Here is a 23,424-nt window from a genome sequence, read left to right as displayed (position 1 = left end):
GCTTGTGTGGCAAATGGCTTGTTTGTATAAAGGCCTACTGTAGCTCTGATTGGTCTCTGGCGCACAAGTTTACGTCGACTCCGGTCCTGGGTGAGACGGATGTTTTATTTACTGCAGTGTCTATTAATTGTCCAAACGTACTTCCGCTTTCCTACTCTATATTGTTATAGAATTGTTATAGAATATCTAAGTGCTGGCTTGTCAGAAAATGTTTTTAAAAAGTATAATATTCTTCCTGGGGTGTATATGAACCAATTTTAATAAGATGTTATGTTGCTAAAATTCTGTCAGTTCCACTTTAAGTAATAGTGATAAACATTGATGGAGTGTTTTTTTTAAATAGTTTTTTATTTCACCTCTATTTAACCAGGTAGGCTAGTTAAGAACAAGTTCTCATTTGCAACTGCAACCTGGCCAAGATAAAGCAAAGCAGTTCGACACATACAACAACACAGAGTTACACATGGAATAAAAAAAAAACATACAATCAATAATACAGTAGAAAATCTATAAACAGCGTGTGCAAATGAGGTAGGATAAGAGGGGTAAGGCAATAAATAGGCCATGGTGGCAAAGTAATTACAATATAGCAATTAAACACGGGAATGGTAGGGTGTGCAGAAGATGAATGTGCAAGTAGAGATACTGGGGTGCAAAGGAGCACGATAAATAAATACAGTATGGGGATGAGGTAGTTGGATGGGCTATTTACAGATGGGCTATGTACAGGTGCAGTGATCTGTGAGCTGCTCTGACAGCTGGTGCTTAAAGCTAGTGAGGGAGGTAAGAGTCTCCAGCTTCAGTGATTTTTGCAGTTCGTTCCAGTCATTGGCAGCAGAGAACTGGAAGGAGAGGCGGCCAAAGGAGGAATTGGCTTTGGGGGTGACCAGTGAGATATACCTGCTGGAGCGCGTGCTATGGGTGGGTGCTGCTGTACTGACCAGTGAGCTGAGATAAGGCGGGGCTTTACCTAGCAGAGACTTGTAGATGACCTGGAGCCAGTGGGTTTTGCGATGAGTATGAAGCGAGGGCCAGCCAACGAGAGCATACAGGTCGCAGTGGTGGGTAGTATATGGGGCTTTGGTGACAAAACGGATGGCAGTGTGATAGACTGCATCCAATTTGTTGGCTAGAGTGATGGAGGCTATTTTGTAAATGACATCGCCGAAGTTGAGGATCGGTAGGATGGTCAGTTTCACGAGGGTTTGGCAGCATGAGTGAAGGATGCTTTGTTGTGAAATAGGAAGCCAATTCTAGATTTAATTTTGGATTGGAGGTGTTTAATATGAGTCTGGAAGGAGAGTTTACAGTCTAACCAGACACCTAGGTATTTATAATTGTCCACATATTCTAAGTCAGAACCGTCCAGAGTAGTGATGCTGGACAGGCGGGCAGGTGCGGGCAGCGAACAGTTGAAGAGCATGCATTTAGTTTTACTAGCATTTAAGAGCAGTTGGAGGCCACGGAACCCCTATGCCAATGACAGGTTGGGGTGAGAGGTCAGTAGGGGTCAGTATGTAACCCCATATCACCTGTGTGACCTCCAGGTGCTGACCCCACGGCGCTGAGAGAACAACTCTTTGACTTCTGGACCAGGAAAGAGTTTGAGACGGTGAGACAGAAAGCTGCATTTACATTGTGTATGTCGTCAACTTCACAGTCTGTGTGTGTGTGTGAGGAAAGAAAACCTTGAGGGAAGGAATGAGCGAGCAGGTCTAAACCGGATATATCTATGAGAATGTTGAGTGAATGACTGTGCGTCTGAAATATTGTGTAAAAGATCAAGCCGCAAGATTACAATCTCTCAAACAGACATGCATTGTTTGTAGATATTGACTAACTGTGCAAATTGTGAGAGATGTTGAATGAGAAAGGGAAAGTGTGTGAGTACCAAAATCTATCTAAATAAAATTCAAGATTCAATACTTTAATCCCATGCAAAACAAAGTGTTATGCAATTCACAGCTTTATGTGTAACTTGGAAATTTTGAGATTTTAGCAAAAAAGTTAATATGCACAGATGTTAGGATTCGACACAGATGGAGAGTGCATCTAAACCCCCCTCCCATCCATCTCCATCCCTGTCGTCTCAGCTGCGAGCTGTAGCCTTCAAGGGCTTTTCAGACTTCCAGACACCCCTAGAGGACCTGTTGTGTGTCCTGGAGGGCTGTCCAGGCAGGCAGAAGGGGAAGGCCACCACCATGGGCCACAGCATCCTCATGGAGTTTGAGCGCTGGAGACGCACCCATCCCAAGGTCAGTCCCAGGAAAGGAAAACAGCATGCTCAGTTCCACTGAAGATCCTCTATTGTAAACAAGTGCCAGGAACCAAAAATAGTTCACATAAAATAAAATGGCCAGCACTTTATTTCACTTGAATATGATTTTTAAAAACCAGTTTCTGTTTTGTCATTATGGAGTATTGTGTGTTGATTGATGAAAACAACAAACAATTGAATCCATTTTAGAATAAGGCTGTAACGTAACAAAATGTGGAAAAAAGGGGGTAGGGGTCTGAATACTTTCCAAAGGCACTGTGTGCTTGTGGTTTATTAAGACATGTCGCTACTATGAGCTAAAGAAAATAATCACGAAGCGTCATTTGTAAATCTCATCTACCTCCAGGTGACCCTCCAGGCCGTCCCAGAGGTCTCTAAATTGGGGCTGCAGCGTCGTGCTCTCAGACTCCTCACGGACGCCCAGCCCAGCTTCATGGATCCTCTCATAGACATCTACCAGCTGGGGAATCTGGACCGGAGCATCCTGAGGCTGCATATCATCAAACTGCAGGCTGTCAGCTGTTACAGGGAGGTTGGTTGGTGTTCTGCTATTCTTCTTCATCTGGTTGTTGTGGTGGGACGGGGTGGATGGGAATCGAATGGGTTAATCATGATGGAGTCAGACAAAGCTATGTTAGGTGAATTAATAAAAACTATTAAAAAAAATTGTGGTGGGGGGGTCAAAAATGAATGTTTGGGGATTTTCACAATTAAATAACGTGTATTTGATTAAATGTTTTCTTTGTTTTTCAGGCTGCGTTGTTAAGCATGAAACTGGAGTTTCAGAATGAAGTGGATATGGAGGAGGTGAGTGATCAGAACCTGTTATTAAAGCAAAGGTGTGTGTGTGTTGGTACTAAACCATAACCCCCCCCCCCCCCCCCCATGTGTGTTGCAGATGTGTGTCCCCCTGATTCTACAGGACAAGCTTCCTATGGCCGAGTCGTTTGTAAGGGGCCATCCTAAACTGGAGGAACGTATGCTCACACTGCTGGACTCCTGGTGCCATCCTGACTTCAGCATAGCACAACTACGCAGGTATTGTGTGTGTGTGTGTGCCACTCTTTCTGTGCGTGTATGTGTGCCGTTAGTGGGTGGTTTATGTTTCCTTGTGCTTCACTGCAGGCAGTTTCCCCGCTTGTCCCTCTCCAAACATCAAACTGATCAAATCCAGCCCAAGATGCTCAGCAAACAAGTTTTTCGACTGATGGAGAAGTTCAACATCGACCCAGGTGTGTGTGTGTGTGTGTGTGTGTGTGTGTGTGTGTGTGTGTGTGTGTGTGTGTGTGTGTGTGTGTGTGTGTGTGTGTGTGTGTGTGTGTGTGTATGTGTTCTGATGGTGCCCATGTGTATCACTGATCATCAGTGTGCCTGCTCTTCATTTTCATTGAAACCAATGGTTTCACTTTGCAGGTCTGTGTCCCAACTCTGTGTACAAGCGTAAATCAGACTCCATGCGTTTCCTCATGTATAAAAGGTTTGTGGAGGTAAGCAGCAAGCCCGGGTCCTTTAACACAATACATTTCAGTCCTTTAGCAGGAGTTACTTGCAATCAGGTCATTCAATTAAAGTATGTTTCCTTATGTTCTGTGAGGCCTCTGCTTTCCACCCCATTCACATGTCCTCACTTCTCACCGTCTCTGACTTTCAGAAAGGCATGTCAGAGGAGAACTGGCGTGACCATGTACAGGTACGCCGTGTGAAATCAGCTTCTCTTTTTGCTTAGTTTAGTCTTTTTTTTAAACGCACACAACAGGGCCCATGCATGATATAATCTCAGTGTCTCGGTCATTGGTTGGTTGGTTGATTGATGGTGTGTGTGTTCAGTGCTCACTATATTGACGAGTATGGTCAGTCCACAGTGGCAGACGACCCAGAGCTGCAAATCCAGTTGGTTGAGTTGATGGTCAAGTATGGTGGGATGGTCAACGCTGCCCAGTGGTCACTACACTACGGTCTCCCCAAAGACCGTCTGCCGTTTGGGGTGTGGGACACACAGGAGAGCCTACCACCCTCGCTGAGGTACAGAGATGTGGAGAGAATGAAGGAAAATAAATGTAATCTATCAGTCAATCTACGTCTGTGTGTTGTCCGCTGTCCACATACACACTCTCTTTCTCATATATTCATTCATTCAATCCTCTGCCTCTTCTTCAGGGAGGTATCTAAAGGCTGCAATGCTGAGTCGTGGGACCCGTCCCAGGCACACCGTGATAGGTTCTACCAGCTGCCAATCACCAGGGACCATGTCCACTTCCTGGAGACCCTGGAGGGGCTACAGTGCTGCAGAGACACAGTTCTACAGGTATCAATCAATCAGAGAGGTGGTTCCACAGATGACTCCTCACTGGCTTGTGTGTGTGTACACGACAGCATTGTCATTTTAGTTTATAAAGGATCTCTTGTAGAAAACTTGCAGACTAAATCCCATGTAAGCACCAAACACCTATGAAAAATGTAAACAGTAGTAAAATAATAGCATTTATCAAATTGTATTAGTCACATGCGCCGAATACAACAGGTGTAGTAGACCTTATTCACAACCCCAAAATATATTCCCTCTCCCCTGTTCTCCAGCCTGGTTGTATAGTAGGGGTGGATATGGAGTGGAGGGCAGGGTTCGGTGCAGTGTCTCCCCAGCAGAGGGTAGCTTTGATCCAGCTGGCAGTGCCAGGCCAGGTCTTCCTGTTGGACCTGTGTGCCCATGGATTCTCTCAACACAACACCACTGTCACCTTCATCAGGAGCCTCTTCTCTGCTACCACGGTCCTCAAGCTGGGTGAGTGAAGGGATTGGTCTATATTGGATTTATCTTCAAAACATTTATGAAATGGGTCTTGGATGTGCCTTCTGTTGTCTGTCCATGTGTCGGCCAGACCTACACTACCAGTCAAAAGTTTTGGACACACCTACTCATTCAAGGGTTTTCTTTATTTTTGCTATTTTCTACATTGTAGAATAATAGTGAAGACATCATAACTTTGAAATAACACATATGGAATCATGTAGTAACCAAAAAAGTGTTAAACAAATCAAAATAAACTCAGCAAAAGAAGAAACGTCCTCTCACTGTCAACTGCGTTTATTTTCAGCAAACTTAACATGTGTAAATATTTGTATGAACATAACAAGATTCAATAACTGAGACATAAACTGAACAAGTTCCACAGACGTGACTAACAGAAATTGAATAATGTGTCCCTGAACAAAGGGGGGGTCAAAATCAAAAGTAACAGTCAGTATCTGGTGTGGCCACCAGCTGCATTAAGTACTGCAGTGCATCTCCTCCTCATGGACTGCACCAGATTTGCCAGTTCTTGCTGTGAGATGTTACCCCACTCTTCCACCAAGGCACCTCCCGGACATTTCTGGGGGGAATGGTCCTAGCCCTCACCCTCCGATCCAACAGGTCCCAGATGTGCTCAATGGGATTTAGATCCGGGCTCTTCGCTGGCCATGGCAGAACACTGACGTTCCTGTCTTGCTTGAAATCACGCACAGAATGAGCAGTATGGCTGATGGCATTGTCATGCTGGAGGGTCATGTCAGGATGAGCCTGCAAGAAGGGTACCACATGAGGGAGGAGGAAGTCTTCCCTGTAACGCACAGAGTTGAGATTGCCTGCAATGGCAACAAACTCAGTCCGATGATGCTGTGACACACGGCCCTAGACCCTCTACCTCCAAATCGATCCCGCTCCAGAGTATAGGCCTTGGTGTAACGCTCATTCCTTCGACGATAAACACAAATCCGACCATCGCCCCTGGTGAGACAAAACCGCGACTCATCAGTGCAGAGCACTTTTTGCCAGTCCTGTCTGGTCCAGCGACGGTGGGTTTGTGCCCATAGGCAACGTTGTTGCCGGTGATGTCTGGTGAGAACCTGCCTTACAACAGGCTTACAAGCCCTCAGTCCAGCCTATTGCGGACAGTCTGAGCACTGATGGAGGGATTGTGCGTTCCTGGTGTAACTCAGGCAGTTGTTGTTGCCATCCTGTACCTGTCCCTAAGGTGTGATGTTCAGATGTACCAATCTTGTGCAGGTGTTGTTACACGTGGTCTGCCACTGCGAGGACGATCAGCTGTCTGTCCTGTCTCCCTGTAGTGCTGTCTTAGGCATCTCAGAGTACGGACATGGCAATTTATTGCCCTGGCCACATCTGCAGTCCTCATGCCTCCTTGCAGCATGCCTAAGGCACGTTCACGCAGATGAGCAAGGACCCTGGGCATCTTTCTTTTGGTGTTTTTCAGAGTCAGTAGAAAGGCCTCTTTAGTGTCCTAAGTATTCATAACTGTGACCTTAATTGCTTACCGTTTGTAAGCTGTTAGTGTCTTAACGACCGTTCCACAGGTGCATGTTCATTAATCGTTTATGGTTCATTGAACAAGCATGGGAAACAGTGTTTAAACCCTTTACAATGAAGATCTGTGAAGTCACTTGGATTTTTACGAATTATCTTTGAACGACAGGCTCCTGAAAAGGGGACTTTTCTTTTAATGCTGAGTTTATATTTTATATTTGAGATTCTTCAAGTAGCCTCCCTTTGCCTTGATGACATCTTTGCACACTCTTGGCATTCTCTCACCCAGCTTCAATAAATAAAATAAATACAAAATTCACCTGGAATGCTTTTCCAACAGTCTTGAAGGAGTTCCCACATATGCTGGGCACTTGTTGGCTGCTTTTCCTTCACTCTGCAGTCCAACTCATCCCAAACCATCTCTATTGGGTTGAGGTTGGGTGATTGTGGAGGCCAGGTCATCTGATGCAGCATTCATCACTCTCCTTGGTCAAATAGCCCTTACACAGCCTGGAGGTGTGTTTTGGGTCATTGTTCTGTTGGAAAAACAAATGATAATCCCACTAAGCGCAAACCAGATGGGATGAGGTATCGCTGCAGAATGCTGTGGTAGCCATGCTGGTTAAGTGTGCTTTGAATTCTAAATAAATCACAGACAGTGTCACCAGCAAAGCACCATCACACCTCCTCCTCCATGCTTCACAGTGGGAACCACACATGCGGAGATCATCCGTTCACCTACTCTGCATCTCACAAAGACACGGCAGTTGGAACCAAAAATCAAACATTTTGACTCCAGACCAAAAGACAGATTTCCACCAGTCTAATGTCCATTGCTCGTGTTTCTTGGCCCAAGCAAGTCTCTTCTTCTTATTGGTGTCCTTTAGTAGTGGTTTCTTTGCAGCAATTCGACCATGAAGGCCTGATTCATGCAGTCTCCTCTGAACAGTTGATGTTGAGATGTGTCTGTTACTTAAACTCTGAAGCATTTATTTGGTCTGCAATTTCTGAGGCTGGTAACTCTATTGAACTGGTCCCGTGTGGCTCAGTTGGTAGAACATGGTGTTTGCAACGCCAGGGTTGTGGGTTCGATTCCCACAGGGGACCTGTACGGGAAAATTTTTTATGAAATGTATGCATTCACTACTGTAAGTCGCTCTGGATAAGAGCGTCTGCTAAATGACTAAAATGTAAATGTATCCTCTGCAGCAGAGGTAACTCTGGGTCTTCCTTTCCTGTGGTGGTCCTCATGAGAGACGGTTTCATCATAGTGCTTGATGTTTTTTTGCGACTGCACTTGAAGAAACTTTCAAAGTTCTTGAAATGTTCCTGATTGACTGACCTTCATGTCTTAATGTAATGATGGACTGTCGTTTCTCTTTGCTTATTTGAGCTGTTCTTGCCACAATATGGACTTGGTCTTTTACCAACTAGGGCTATTTTCTGTATACCCACCCCTACCTTGTCACAAGATAACTGATTGGATCAAATGCATTATGAAGGAAAGAAATTCCACAAATGAACTTTTAACAAGGCACACCTGTTAATTGAAATGCATTCCAGGTGACTACCTCATGAAGCTGGTTGAGAGAATGCCAAGAGTGTGCAAAGCTGTCATCAAGGCAAAGGGTGGCTACTTTGAAGAATCTAAGATATATTTTGATTTGTTTAACACTTTTTTTGGTTACTACATGATTCCATATGTGTTATTTCATAGTTTAGTTTTGATGTCTTCACTATTATTCTAGAATGTAGAAAATAGTAAAGAACTAAAGAAAAACCCTGGAATGTGTAGGTGTGTCCAATCTTTTGACTGGTACTGTATGTTCAAGTAATTGTCCTAATACTTTAGATGCGCTTTATTGAGCTCGTCTGACACGATGTAATGAACCAATGGAATAATCCAGGCAGGCTCAATGATATACTTTTTAAACCCTGGTGTGATATTCCTCTGTCTGTGTCCAGGTTATGGGATGGCAGGGGACCTGAAGTGTCTTCTGGCCACATGGGCCCAGTTCTCTGAGGAACCTCTGAAGATGGAAGGAGTGTTAGATCTTCTCAACGTGCACCAACAGGTACAGTACACTTCACCTCAGACCCACCTGGTCTGCTGTAGCGTGTTGGCCCTAGAGAGCGTTATGTACATACGGTATATCTGACTATACATGACCAAGAGCATCTGAGTATTTTCACTATCTAGCTACAAGTTATGAGGCACGGTCAAGACTACAATCAAGTTCTTCTGGGGGTATAGATTTGTATTTTTAGATGGTAGGCTATATAGGTTAAAAAGCAGCAAAACTACATTTAAGCAATAAGGCCCGAGGTGGTGTGTATATAGCCAATATACCGCGGCTAAGGGCTGTTCTTCAGCACGACGCAATGCGGAGTGCCTGGATACAGCCCTTAGCCATGGTATATATCACAAACCCCCAAGGTGCCTTATTGCTATTATAAACTGGTTACTAACGTAATTAGAGCAGTAAAAATAAATGTTTTGTCATGCCCGTGGTATACGGTCTGATATACCACGGTTGTCAGCCAATCAGCATTCAGGGCTCAAACCACCCAGTTTATAATATAAGATTATATAAAAACAGGCTGTGTACTACGGTATTGAAAGTAGGCCTTCCCTGTTTTAAACGTGACCAGTATGCTGTATGATCCCTAGATGCAGCGTAGCACCAGCAGTCGTGGTAGCAGCGGGAGTCCCCGTGGTGTGCTGGTTGGGGAGGGCCCAGCAGAGAAGGGTCTCAGTCTCCTGGTCCAGCAGGTCCTGGGGAAACCCCTAGATAAGATGGAACAGCTGTCTAACTGGGAGAGACGACCACTGAGGACGAGTCAGCTACGCTACGCAGGTAAACCCACACACACATACTAGTACTGCTACGCAGGTAAACCCACACACACATACTAGTACTGCTACGCAGGTAAACCCACACACACATACTAGTACTGCTATGCAGGTACACACACATACTAGTACTGCTATGCAGGTACACACACATACTAGTACTGCTAAGCAGGTAAACCCACACACATACTAGTACTGCTATGCAGGTACACACACATACTAGTACTGCTATGCAGGTACACACACATACTAGTACTGCTACGCAGGTAAACCCACACACACATACTAGTACTGCTACGCAGGTAAACCCACACACACATACTAGTACTGCTATGCAGGTACACACACATACTAGTACTGCTATGCAGGTACACACACATACTAGTACTGCTATGCAGGTAAACCCACACACACATACTAGTACTGCTACGCAGGTACACACACATACTAGTACTGCTAAGCAGGGAAACCCACACACACATACTAGTACTGCTATGCAGGTACACACACATACTAGTACTGCTACGCAGGTAAACCCACACACACATACTAGTACTGCTACGCAGGTAAACCCACACACACATACTAGTAATGCTATGCAGGTACACACACACACGCATACTAGTACTGCTATGCAGGTACACACACACACACGCATACTAGTACTGCTACGCAGGTAAACCCACACACACATACTAGTACTGCTATGCAGGTACACACACATACTAGTACTGCTATGCAGGTACACACACATACTAGTACTGCTATGCAGGTACACACATACTAGTACTGCTACGCAGGTAAACCCACACACACATACTAGTACTGCTACGCAGGTACACACACATACTAGTACTGCTACGCAGGTACACACACATACTAGTACTGCTACGCAGGTACACACACATACTAGTACTGCTATGCAGGTACACACATACTAGTACTGCTATGCAGGTACACACACATACTAGTACTGCTACGCAGGTACACACACGTACTAGTACTGCTATGCAGGCACACAAATACTAGTACTGCTATGCAGGCACACACACACATACCAACTGTGAGATACGACCGCTCAGGACCAGCCAGCTCCGCTACAGAGGTGTCCACACACACATACCAACTGCGATCAGCCTGTTGTCATCTTCTTTACCATTCTCACTGTGCTCCAGAATGCCAGACTCATCTCTCTCACCTTTCTCTCTCGCTCTCCTTTCTCTCTCTCTCACCTTTCTCTCTCGCTCTCCTTTCTCTCTCGCTCTCCTTTCTCTCTCGCTCTCCTTTCTCTCTCGCTCTCCTTTCTCTCTCCTTTCTCTCTCGCTCTTCTTTCTCTCTCTTGCTCTCTCTCGCTCTCTGCTCTCTCTCGCTCTCCTTCCTCTCTCGCTCTCCTTCCTCTCTCGCTCTCCTTTCTCTCTCGCTCTCCGCTCTCTCTCGCTCTCCGCTCTCTCTCGCTCTCCGCTCTCTCTCTCTCGCTCTCCTTTCTCTCTCGCTCTCCTTTCTCTCTCGCTCTCCTTTCTCTCTCGCTCTCCTTTCTCTCTCGCTCTCCTTTCTCTCTCGCTCTCCGCTGTCTCTCTCTCGCTCTCCTTTCTCTCTCTCTCGCTCTCCTTTCTCTCTCTCTCTCTCTCCTTTCTCTCTCCTTTCTCTCTCGCTCTCCTTTCTCTCTCGCTCTCCTTTCTCTCTCGCTCTCCTTTCTCTCTCGCTCTCCTTTCTCTCTCCTTTCTCTCTCCTTTCTCTCTCGCTCTCCTTTCTCTCTCCTTTCTCTCTCGCTCTTCTTTCTCTCTCTTGCTCTCTCTCGCTCTCTGCTCTCTCTCGCTCTCCTTTCTCTCTTGCTCTCCTTTCTTTCTCTCTCTCGCTCTCCTTTCTTTCTCTCTCTCGCTCTCCTTTCTTTCTCTCTCTCGCTCTCCTTTCTCGCTCTCCGCTCTCTCTCGCTCTCCGCTCTCTCTCATTCCTGCAAAGGCCAATAAAGGGAACTGAACTGGAGTCTCGTTCCAATGTCCATACTTCATTTCATAGCTACTTCTTAGAATGCATGCCAAATATATGTCCTCATACTTCAGTAGTATCCTAGTGTGGACATTTTAAACGCTGTCTGTCTCTGAAGAGATAAAGGGACAGACGATACTATCTCTCTCTTTTGATCTTCGGTCTTATCTTTATGGCTCTCATCTTATTTTTTCCAGTGTTTGTCTCTCACGCCTTCTCACGTCTGCCTCCTCTCTCTCTCTCCCTTCTCTCTAACCCTCCTCTCTATCTACCACTCTCGCTCTCTCACCTTCCTCTCTCGTCTGTCTCTCTCTCTCCCTGCTCTCACCATCACCTCTCTCCCTCCTCTCTCTAGCTGTTGATGCGTACTGCTTACTGGACGTCTACTCAGCCCTCTCTCGTGACCCAGCATGCTTTGGGCTGCCACAGGACTTGTGCTCCATTTCCTCACTTCAGACGGAGAAGAGTAAAGAGGAGAAGAAGAAGCAGGCCCGGCGCCGAGGGGTCAGAGACTAACTACAACTTCTTCACATTGACACCACTGTTGTTTTGTTTGGTTAAGGGTTAGCCAGGGTTGTCATGGCTACATTTTTTTAAAACATCATGAAACTTGAATTCCAAGTGTGTTACTCCCTATAAAAGGTCAGGAAGTATCTCCCCATTTTCAAAATGTTTCTCTCTACTGAACACAACCCATGTTTAAAGCTTTCTCTCTCTATAAAATCAGGCACGCCAGGAGTCAGACCCAGCCCCAACCCTGACCCTAGGCCCAGAGAAAAGTCCCCAGCCTGGGGAGGAGAGTCAAAGTCCACTGCCCCCACGCATGGCTCCTCAGCAGCTGCGTGTGGTGTGTGACAACATGCTACAGGGTCTGGGGCGCTACCTGCGCTGTCTGGGGGTCGACGTGGTAGTGCTGGAGAATACTGACGACCATAGGGTGGCTGCACAGGTAGGATAGACAGTAGGACAGACACGCTGAGGCAGAAACCGGCTCGGATGATGACGCTCTCTCTATATTTTCTTCTGTTCCTCAGTTGGCCCAAGAAGATGGACGAGTCATACTCACCTGTGGTCAGCCGTACCAGACGGTAAATATGAACTGCGTGTTAGAGTGCATGTCTCACGTCTGTGTTTGAGCAGGGTTCTGACTGTACAGTTTGTATATGCGGAGTCAGGAGATGTTCAGTGTGTGTTTGTGTGTCTAGCTGAAGTCCCAGGTGGGAGAGGGCCGTTGCATTGCGCTGGACTGCTCAGAGAAAGCCCGGGAACAGGCAGTACGAGTCCTGAAACACTTCAACGTCCAGCCAACCCAGTCGGACATATTCAGCCGCTGTCAGGTCGGTCAACTGTGTGTGTGGGTGTGCCATGGTTTCTGTTAGGAAAGTTTGGCACTGGACAACGTGTCCGGCAAGATTTAAATTTACCGGAAATTTGAGATATTTACCAGATATTTACTTTTTAAATTACTCTGCCATTTTGAAAGTAATGTCCACCCTGTGCTGGACTTTCCCCAAATAAGTCTATATAACACACTGTCATTGTTAGAATCTTAACATCCCTAACAGAATATGTGTTTATAAGCCGTTTGTAAGAATTTCCCCTTTTCTCCGCCAGTCAGCCTACGCAGCTGATGGCCCATCGAATCTACACCTAAACTACACTGAACAAAAATAGAAACGCCACATGCAACAATTTCTACGATTTTATTGAGTTACAGTTCATATAAGAAATCAGTCAATTGAAATAAATTCATTAGGCCTTAATTTTCTATTTATTTATTATTTAACTAGGCAAGTCAGTTAAGAACAAATTCTTATTTACAATGACGGCCTAGGAACAGTGGGTTAACTGGTTTGTTCAGGGGCAGAACAACAGATTTTTACCTTGTCAGCTCGGGGATTCGATAAAGCAACCTTTTGGTTACTGGTCCGATGCGCTACCACTAGGCCGCCCCTAATCTATGGATTTCACAAGACTCTGAATACAGAGATGCATCTGTTGGTCACAAGGTAGAGGCGTGGATCAGAAAACCAGTCAGTATCTGGTGTGATATCCATTTGCCTCATGCAGTGCGACACATCGCCTTCGCATAGAGTTGATCAGGCTGTTGATTGTGGAATGTTGTCCCCCTCTTCTTCAATGGCTGTGTGAAGTTTCTGGATATTGGCTAGTTGATAATCAAATATTTGACTTTGAAGTGAGAGCACATTGACTGGTATTTCCATCAATGAATAAAAAGCATTCTTTTTTTTTGCTCCTGGACAGTTTGACCCGTCAACAAGTTTGGGGGAGGGGGGGGGGGGGGGGCTAAAAGCTGGCAATAACCAGCTGCGGAAACCCTGCGACGTGCATATATATGTGTGTGTATTCACTTACATTCATTTTCACATGGACAGTTTCATAATTTCTGTCTCATTCTGAAGATGATAATCTACATAATGAAATAATTAGATAGAACACACATCTTATTTCCAGATCACTTCCTGTTCATAACATCATGTGACTGTGGTTGTGCATTATGTCATCATAGACTTGTTTACATTATTCTTTAGGTATAATACATTATTCTTTAGGTATAATACATCATTCTTTAGGTATAATACATCATTCTTTAGGTATAATGCATAATTTTTTAGGTATAATACATCATTCTTTAGGTATAATACATCATTCTTTAGGTATAATACATCATTCTTTAGGTATAATGCATAATTTTTTAGGTATAATACATCATTCTTTAGGTATAATACATCATTCTTTAGGTATAATACATCATTCTTTAGGTATAATACATCATTCTTTAGGTATAATACATCATTCTTTAGGTATAATGCATAATCTTTTAGGTATAATACATCATTCTTTAGGTATAATACATCATTCTTTAGGTATAATACATAATTCTTTAGGTATAATACATTATTCTTTAGGTATAATACATCATTCTTTATGTATAATGCATCATTCTTTAGGTATAATACATCATTCTTTAGGTATAATACATCATTCTTTAGGTATAATACATTATTCTTTAGGTATAATACTATCACAGCAACTGTTGAACAAGGGTGTGGAACTCTTATGAACATAAACAACAGAAACATATTGGTTGCTAGGGTGACGTGTACAGAATAAGCCAGCTCATGGTAGTTTTGTTTAATGTATTCGCCATGAATGATAAAAAGAAATACAGTTATGACGTGTTAAGAGTCATTTGTCAGTCATTTGTCCAAGAGGATGTCCAGTACTATACAGTATCTCTAAGACACATGTAATGTCCTGGAATGGTGGAAAGGAATTGAGTGTGTCAGGAAGTAGCAGAGGGATAGAGCGGCGCTGGAGACCAGTTTCCTGTAAATCATCATGTTTGAAGTGCCTACTGTGGTAATATCACTGGAACAATGGGATCTTTACTGTGTGCTGTAAACAGGAGGTGACTGCTGGGAACCGACAGGACAGACGGACAGACAGACAGGACAGACAGACGGACGGACAGATGGACTGAGCAGAGAGAGGGGTCAGCCACAGAGAGGAGGAGGCGTAGGGAGACTGAGGAGGATGGGAGAAACTGAGTAGAATGTATGTAAAGCAGAGAAAGGTGAAAATATGCAGACAGAGGATCAAATAGATTGATAGAGAGAAAGTGAAATATGCAGACAGAGGATAAAAGAGATTGATGGAGAGAAATTGAAATATGCAGACCGAGGATAAAAGAGATTGATAGAGAGAAAGTGAAATATGCAGACAGAGGAAAAAAGAGATTTGAAAGAGAGAGCTGGAGAGAGGATGAAATGGAAAAGGTAGAGGGGGTAGAAAATACCAGAAAATAAGAGGGATAATGTTACATTTACATTTACGTCATTTAGCAGACGCTCTTATCCATGTTCAGACATGATTCATTAATACCATATCCCGTCAAGTCGTCTGTTAATTTGTTTATTTGTACTCTCATAACTACAGAAGTCCATCTCTTCATGTTCTATTGGGCCAGACCTATAATGTTTACCAACAAACAGTACTGGGGTAATTTGATGTTTTGTTGTTTTCTACTTTTAAGTGTGGGAAAATAAGATATGCTTCTTATTACAGATGTTTGAAGATACAGTGCCGTCGGAAAGTATTTTGACCCCTTGACTTTTTCCACATTTTGTTCTGTTACAGCCCTATTCTAAAATGGATTAAATTGTTACTTTTTTCTCCCTCAATCTACTCACAATACCCCATAATGGCAAAGCAAAAACAGGTTTTTAGAAATGTTTTGTAAAAAAAAAAAAAAAAAAAAACAAACAAACAAACAACCAGTCAATCCAGCCAGTCAGACTACAGGACATAATTTAGACAAGGCCTGGGTGGTCTGTCCTGACCTTCTAGGTGTTCCCTCCTTCCCAAATGTGTCATTGTCTTTAACCTCCTGTAACGTTTTAGCTCGTGACTGACTGACTGACTACTGGACAAGTATCTCCCTCCTCAATGCCTCCAGCCACCATTTGTCCAAGGCAGTTTGCCTCATGGTTCTGTCTCTGACCACACTGCTTTTTCTAACCTATACAGTATCTGTGGAAGCGAGAGGACCTTAGTTTAGTTTAAGAGTTGGTTTGTGGTCTGAAATATGTTAGATTGCTGCTGAAGACACATGCAAAGCTGCTATGCAAAACCACTGTCTTAAACTAAGCCAAGTGAGCAGCTTTCTTGTTCTGATAAAAAGAGACAATAGACTGAAATAAATACACACTTAAACATCAGTTTCTTGTGTAACGTAGGCCATTGACAAACCACTTCTATATAGTCGGTGGTGAAACAGTGAAGGGAAAGGGGAGGTTAAGTCATGTGAAGGCATGCGTGATACGACGGGGCAGAGGGGCTGATATTGGGAAGGAAGGGTGCGTGTCTGAGCTCTCGTAGGCACCCCTGGGGCTGGGGGTGTGTTGAAAGCCCACCCAGGGGACGTTAACCCCTTTGTTATCTGATTGTAAAGTCCTTTGATTTGCTGTGTGGTGGGTGTCTTTCTCTTGACCAGGCCCAGTCTCAACTCCCACCAAAACCCTGTTTAGCCCCCTCTCTCCCCCGTTCCGCGTGCGAGCTTACACACACACACACACGAGCACGCACGTACACACAGTGGATGGGTGTCTTTCTTGACCAGCCTCAACTCAGACCTCCTGCTCCCCCTGAAAGCCTCTCTCTCTGGGAGGCACTAGAGGTCATTCCTGGTCGTGGACCTCTATACCCCCTGTGTGGCCCATTGATACACAGCCTGACCACAGCCTGAGAAAAGACCATGTCATTTATAATCCCCATTTTCTCTCTGTCTCTCTCTCTTTCTCAGTCTCTCTTTCCCTCTCTCTCTCCCTCTTGCTCTTTTTCTATCTATCTCTCCTCTCCACTCACTTGTCTTTGACTATTTTGAAGTTGTGTGACTGTGAGATTGGATTCCATTTCATGACCTTCCTACCACAGTCTTTACAAACCCAGCGATAATTCCCAACTCTGACTCTCTTCAGCAGGACTTTCATCCACATGGACACAACAATGTTTAGTGAAACGACCACTCTAACAACTGGGAGGAATGAGTAGACTAGCTCTCTGTAACAGTAGTTTCTGAGATGAACTCAGATCATTGTTTCAGTCTGCCAGTCTTTGGTCTCTGTATAGCCAGACGTTTAGTTATTTAGCAGACACTCTTACCCAGAGCAACTAACAGTAGTGAGTTCATACAGTTTCATACTGTGGTCCCCCGTGGGTATCGAACCCACAACCCTGGCATTACAAACGCCACGCTCTACCAACTGAGCTTTCACCTGGCCAGACCTCAACAATATAACCAAGGCTCTCAGGAGGGGCTCGTGGGTTACTCATAGAAATCATCTGGGATTCCTACAGTAACAGAACGGCGGAGTCCATTCCAGACGAAGGTTGAGCAAATAAGTTACGGGGCACTGCACTACCATCAATCTAGCTATCAAATATCAAAATGTGTTTTCTATCTTATCGCCTGAGACGAACAGTCCATTAGTGCCCAACGTTCTACTCCAAAGTCGTTAATGTAAACGCCTCGCATCATATTACTACAGTTAGTTTACCATTTAACTTTACTGATAACTAAGTAGTGAATCATGAATTTATTCATATTATTGTGGATGCATGAGAGATTCAACTCTGTGTGTGTGTGTGTGTGTGTGTGTGTGTGTGTGTGTGTGTGTGTGTGTGTGTCATTCTACTTATATACCAAGGAGTTTTCACTTCTGCTCTGCTGACCTATTTATCCTTTTAGATATCTGTAGAATTTACCCTTGACGTGCCCATATCATTTTAATCTCTGAAATCCTTCCGCTCCCTGAATTCCATGAAGGGGATAGGTGGAAAGAGTTAGGTTCACAGTCCACCACTCTCTCACCACCACCACCACCAGTGGAGGCTGCTGAGGGGAGGACGGCTCATAATAATGTCTGGAATGGAGTGAATGGAATGGCATCAAACACCTGGAAACCATGTGTTTGATACCATTCCATTTACTCCATCCCAGCCATTATTAAGAGCCGTTCTCTCCTTAGCAGCCTCCACTGGTGGTGGTGAGAGAGTGGTGGACTCTATTAGCTTTATAGTGGACTACTTTTGACCAGAGCCGTAGTGCACTATCTAGGGAATAAGGTGCATTTTGGGACGCAGAACTCTGACCTTACCGTACCCATCCCAATCTATATCTAGGACAGGGGTGGGCAATCCCAGTCCTCAGCGGCCTGATTGGTGTCACAGTTTTGCTCCAGCTAACACACCTGACTCCAATCATCACATAATCATGATCTTCAGTTTAGAATACAATTTGATTAATCAGCTGTGTTTTCTAGGGATGGAGAAGAAGTGTGACACCAATCAGACCCTTGAGGACCAAAGTTGCCCACCCCTGATCTAGGGAATAAGGTGCCTTTTGGGACGCAGAACTCTGACCCTGCTGTACCCTTCCCAATCTATATTTTCCGTCAAATGCATCAGATGTTTGCCCCGGACTTTAAAATAAATAAATAAATGAGATAGACATCTGCTTGCCTAGCCTAGCCTAGCCTAGCCTAGCCTGCCTGCCTGCCTGCCTGCCTGCCTAGCCCCAGCCCTAGACAGACGCAGCAGTGCAGAACTCAGGTTCCCACGAGTCACAGTGAGAGAAGTGAAAACAGCAACAGGAACTGCAACAGCGTGAGAGAGGGTGAGAGTAACAAACGAGTGAGGGATTGAGAGAGAGAGAGTAAAGGAGAGATTGATGGTGAGAGAGAGATTGAGAGAGAAAGGGAGAGATTGAGAGAGAAAGGGAGAGATTGAGAAAGGGAGAGATTGATAGTGAGAGAGAGAAAGGGAGAGATTGATAGTGAGAGAGTGAGAAAGGGAGAGATTGATAGTGAGAGAGAGAAAAAGGGAGAGAGTGATAGCGAGAGAGAGCGAAAGGGAGAGATTGATAGTGAGAGAGAGAGAAAGGGAGAGATGATAGTGAGAGAGAAAGGGAGAGATTGATAGTGAGAGGGAGAGAGAAGCGGGTGAGAGTGAGCGAGTGAAGAGAGATTTCTAGTGTGGGGGGAGGAAGAGGGAAGGGAGAAGGACGAGAGAGGGAGGGAGAGGCGATTGGAGGACTCTGTGCTTTGAAATTTGATCTACAAAGAGGGCAATGGGCTGAGAGAAAAAAGGAAGAATGTGAGAGGATGAGACAAGTTTTAAGTTTCCCTTCACTGGGTGTGTGTGTGTGAAGTGTGTTACACTCTCACACTCCCAGTAAAGGGTATCTGTGTGTCAGAATCTGGGTTTGGCCTTGCAACACAATTAACACCTTTGCTCTCTCTCTCACATACATACATACATACATACATACATACATACATACATACATACATACATACATACATACATACATACATACATACATACATACATACATACATACATACATAACACACTTACAGTGCATACGGAATGTATTCAGACCACTTCTCTTTTTACACATTTTGTTACATTACAGCCTTATTCTAAAATTGATTAAATAAATAAAAATTCCTCATCAATCTACACACAATACCCCATAATGACGACAGCCTTATTTACAGAAGTTTTCAGACCCTTTGCTATGAGACTTGAAATAGAGCTTAGGTGCATCCTGTTTCCATTGATCATCCTTGAGATGTTTCTACGACTTGGAATCCACCTGTGGTAAATTAAATTGATTGGACATGATTTGGCAAGACACACACCTGTCTATATAATGTCCCTCAGTTGACAGTGCATGTCAGAGCAAAATCCAAGCCATAAGGTTGAAGGAATTGTCTGTAAAGCTCTGAGACAGGATTGTGTCGAAGCACAGATCTAGGGAAGGGTACAAAAACATTTCTGCAGCATTGAAGGTCCCCAAGAACAGTGGCCTCCATCATTCTTAAATGGAAGAAGTTTGGAACCATGAAGACTCTCCCTAGAGCTGCCGCCCAGCCAAACTGAGCAGTTGGGGGAGATGGGCCTTGGTCAGGGAGGTGACCAAGAACCTGATGGTCACTCTGACAGAGCTATAGAGTTCCTCTGTGGAGATGGTTGTCCTTCTGGAAGGTTCTCACATCTCTGCAGCACTCCACCAATCAGGCCTTTATGGTAGAGTGACAAGACGGAAGCCACTCCTCTGTAAAAGGCACATGACAGCCAGCATGGAGTTTGCCAAAAGGCACCTAAAGACTCTCAGACCATGAGAAACAAGATTCTCTGGATTGATGAAACTGAGATTGAACTCTTTGGCCTGAATGCCAAGCGTCATGTCTGGAGGAAACCTGGCACCATCCCTACGGTGAAGCATGGTGGTGGGAGCATCATGCTTTGGGGATGTTTTTCAGCAGCAGGGACTGGGAGACTAGTCAGGATCGAGGGAAAGATGAACGGGGCAAAGTACAGAGAGATCCTTGATGAAAGCCTGCTCCAGAGTGCTCAGGTTGAAGGTTCACTTTCCAACGACAATAAGCACATAGCCAAGACAACATTCTCAAAGTATGAATCCCTGAGCTGCGTGGTGAAAAGTCTGTGCCCTTGAACAAGGCGCTTGATGAGAGTGTCTGCTAAATTACTCAAATGTAAATGTAAAATGAGGAGGGGTGAAGGAGGGTAAGAGGGAGAGAGACGTTCCTCAGACATGCCAAGACATTCCTAGGAGAAACCATCCCAAATATTTCCCACTGTGTGGCGAAGGGTTGGTGTCTCCAGTTACCGACTGGGCTCGGAGCAAAGTCACACACACACCTTTCACAAACACTGACTGACAGGCGGTCTGCAGACTGAGAAAAGCCTGAGGCCCTGTAGATGATTGTGTCTCTGCCTGGTGTGTGAAAGTCGAGAAAGAGCGCGTGAAAGTTGAGAGAGAGCGAGAGAGAGCGTGAAAGTCGAGAGAGCGAGCGTGAAAGGAGAGCGAGAGAGCGCGTGAAAGTCGAGAGGGAGGGAGCGAGAGAGCACGTGAAAGTCGAGAAGGAGGGAGCGAGAGAGCGTGTGAAAGTGGAGAGCGAGACCGCGTGAACGTCGAGAGCGAGAGAGAGCGCGTGAACGTCGAGAGCGAGAGAGAGCGCGTGAACGTCGAGAGCGAGAGAGAGCGCGTGAACGTCGAGAGCGAGAGAGAGCGCGTGAACGTCGAGAGCGAGAGAGAGCGCGTGAACGTCGAGAGCGAGAGAGAGCGCGTGAACGTCGAGAGCGAGAGAGAGCGCGTGAACGTCGAGAGCGAGAGAGAGCGCGTGAACGTCGAGAGCGAGAGAGAGCGCGTGAACGTCGAGAGCGAGAGAGAGCGCGTGAACGTCGAGAGCGAGAGAGAGCGCGTGAACGTCGAGAGCGAGAGAGAGCGCGTGAACGTCGAGAGCGAGAGAGAGCGCGTGAACGTCGAGAGCGAGAGAGAGCGCGTGAACGTCGAGAGCGAGAGAGAGCGCGTGAACGTCGAGAGCGAGAGAGAGCGCGTGAACGTCGAGAGCGAGAGAGAGCGCGTGAACGTCGAGAGCGAGAGAGAGCGCGTGAACGTCGAGAGCGAGAGAGAGCGCGTGAACGTCGAGAGCGAGAGCGAGCGCGTGAACGTCGAGAGCGAGCGCGTGAACGTCGAGAGCGAGCGCGTGAACGTCGAGAGCGAGCGCGTGAACGTCGAGAGAGAGCGCGTGAACGTCGAGAGAGAGCCGCGTCGCGCGTGAACGTCGAGAGCGAGCGCGTGAACGTCGAGAGCGAGCGCGTGAACGTCGAGAGCGAGCGCGTGAACGTCGAGAGAGAGCGCGTGAACGTCGAGCGAGAGAGAGAGCGCGTGAAGGTCGAGAGAGAGAGAGAGAGAGAAGGTCGAGAGAGAGAGGGCGCGAAGGTCGAGAGCCAGAGAGAGGGCGCGAAGGTCGAGAGCGAGGGAGAGGGCGCGAAGGTCGAGAGAGAGAGGGCGTAAAAGGCGAGAGAGAGAGGGCGTGAAAGTCGAGAGAGAGCGAGAGGGGGCGTGAAAGTCGAGAGAGGGCGTGAGAGTCGAGAGCGAGAGAGAGGGCGTGAGAGTCGAGAGCGAGGGCGTGAAAGTCGAGAGCGAGAGAGAGGGCGTGAAAGTCGAGAGCGAGCGAGAGAGAGAGGGCGTGAAAGTCGAGAGAGAGGGCGTGAAAGGTGAGAGGGCGCGAGAGGGCGTGAAAGGTGAGAGAGGGCGTGAAAGGTGAGAGAGGGCGTGAAAGGTGAGAGAGGGCGTGAAAGGTGAGAGGGCGTGAAAGGTGAGAGAGGGCGTGAAAGGTGAGAGAGAGCGCGAGAGGGCGTGAAAGGTGAGAGAGAGGGTGTGAATGTCGAGAGAGGGCGTGAAAGTCGAGAGGGCGCGAGAGGTTGTGAAAGTCGAGAGGGCGTGAAAGTCGAGAGAGGGCGCGAGAGGTTGTGAAAGTCGAGAGGGCGCGAGAGAGAGAGGGCGTGAAAGTCGAGAGGGCGCGAAAGTCGAGAGAGAGCGCCTGAAAGTCGAGAGAGGGAGTGCGTGAAAGTCGAAAGAGAGCGCGTGACCCTTCGAGAGAGAGAGCGCGTGAACGTCGAGAGAGAGAGCCCGTGAAGGTTGAGCGAGAGAGAGCGGTAAAGGTTGAGCGAGAGAGAGCGCCTGAAAGTCGAGAGAGAGAGAGCCCGTGAAAGTCGAGAGAGAGAGAGCGCGTGAACGTCGAGAGCGAGCGCGTGAACGTCGAGAGCGAGAGAGAGCGCGTGAACGTCGAGAGAGAGCGCGTGAACGTCGAGAGAGAGCGCGTGAACGTCGAGAGCGAGAGAGCGCGCGTGAACGTCGAGAGCGAGAGAGCGCGCGTGAACGTCGAGAGCGAGAGAGAGCGCGTGAACGTCGAGAGCGAGAGAGAGCGCGTGAACGTCGAGAGCGAGAGAGAGCGCGTGAACGTCGAGAGCGAGAGAGAGCGCGTGAACGTCGAGAGCGAGAGAGAGCGCGTGAACGTCGAGAGCGAGAGAGAGCGCGTGAACGTCGAGAGCGAGAGAGAGCGCGTGAACGTCGAGAGCGAGAGAGAGCGCGTGAACGTCGAGAGCGAGAGAGAGCGCGTGAACGTCGAGAGCGAGAGAGAGCGCGTGAACGTCGAGAGCGAGAGAGAGCGCGTGAACGGCGAGAGCGAGAGAGAGCGCGTGAACGGCGAGAGCGAGAGAGAGCGCGTGAACGTCGAGAGCGAGAGAGAGCGCGTGAACGTCGAGAGCGAGAGAGGGCGCGAAGGTCGAGAGCCAGAGAGAGGGCGCGAAGGTCGAGAGCGAGGGAGAGGGCGCGAAGGTCGAGAGAGAGAGGGCGTAAAAGGCGAGAGCGAGCGAGAGAGGGCGTGAAAGTCGAGAGAGAGCGAGAGGGGGCGTGAAAGTCGAGAGAGGGCGTGAGAGTCGAGAGCGAGAGAGAGGGCGTGAGAGTCGAGAGCGAGAGAGAGGGCGTGAGAGTCGAGAGCGAGAGAGAGGGCGTGAGAGTCGAGAGAGCGAGAGAGAGGGCGTAAAAGTCGAGAGAGCGAGAGAGCGCGTGAAGGTCGAGAGAGAGCGCGTGAAGGTCGAGAGAGA

The 23,424-nt window shown here is 46.6% G+C and overlaps 1 protein-coding gene across 2 annotated transcripts in view; it reads left to right on the top strand.

Moving 5' to 3' along the window:
* The window catches only part of exd3 (exonuclease 3'-5' domain containing 3), a 62,734-nt gene that overhangs the window by 6,537 nt on the left and 32,773 nt on the right, over window positions 1–23,424 (top strand). The window contains exons 3-20 of one of the 2 annotated variants that reach the window (XM_029692273.1): window positions 1,548–1,612; window positions 2,094–2,255; window positions 2,625–2,810; window positions 3,032–3,085; window positions 3,177–3,316; window positions 3,404–3,510; window positions 3,692–3,765; window positions 3,930–3,968; window positions 4,134–4,300; window positions 4,436–4,583; window positions 4,856–5,057; window positions 8,544–8,653; window positions 9,250–9,436; window positions 11,774–11,922; window positions 12,146–12,367; window positions 12,453–12,506; window positions 12,624–12,755; window positions 14,849–15,518. In XM_029692273.1, the coding sequence (XP_029548133.1) occupies window positions 1,548–1,612; window positions 2,094–2,255; window positions 2,625–2,810; window positions 3,032–3,085; window positions 3,177–3,316; window positions 3,404–3,510; window positions 3,692–3,765; window positions 3,930–3,968; window positions 4,134–4,300; window positions 4,436–4,583; window positions 4,856–5,057; window positions 8,544–8,653; window positions 9,250–9,436; window positions 11,774–11,922; window positions 12,146–12,367; window positions 12,453–12,506; window positions 12,624–12,755; window positions 14,849–14,923 (2,273 nt within the window). In that variant the 3' untranslated portion in view covers window positions 14,924–15,518. Of the gene's footprint in view, window positions 1–1,547; window positions 1,613–2,093; window positions 2,256–2,624; window positions 2,811–3,031; window positions 3,086–3,176; window positions 3,317–3,403; window positions 3,511–3,691; window positions 3,766–3,929; window positions 3,969–4,133; window positions 4,301–4,435; window positions 4,584–4,855; window positions 5,058–8,543; window positions 8,654–9,249; window positions 9,437–11,773; window positions 11,923–12,145; window positions 12,368–12,452; window positions 12,507–12,623; window positions 12,756–14,848; window positions 15,519–23,424 lie in introns of those variants that run through there. The other variant, XM_029692272.1, reaches the window with a different exon arrangement.

The sequence above is a fragment of the Salmo trutta genome, chromosome 15, assembly GCF_901001165.1.
Source record: "Salmo trutta chromosome 15, fSalTru1.1, whole genome shotgun sequence".
Classification (NCBI taxonomy): domain Eukaryota; kingdom Metazoa; phylum Chordata; class Actinopteri; order Salmoniformes; family Salmonidae; genus Salmo; species Salmo trutta.
Note: the sequence above shows the minus strand (reverse complement) of the source record. Positions and strands in the feature narration are given on the sequence as shown.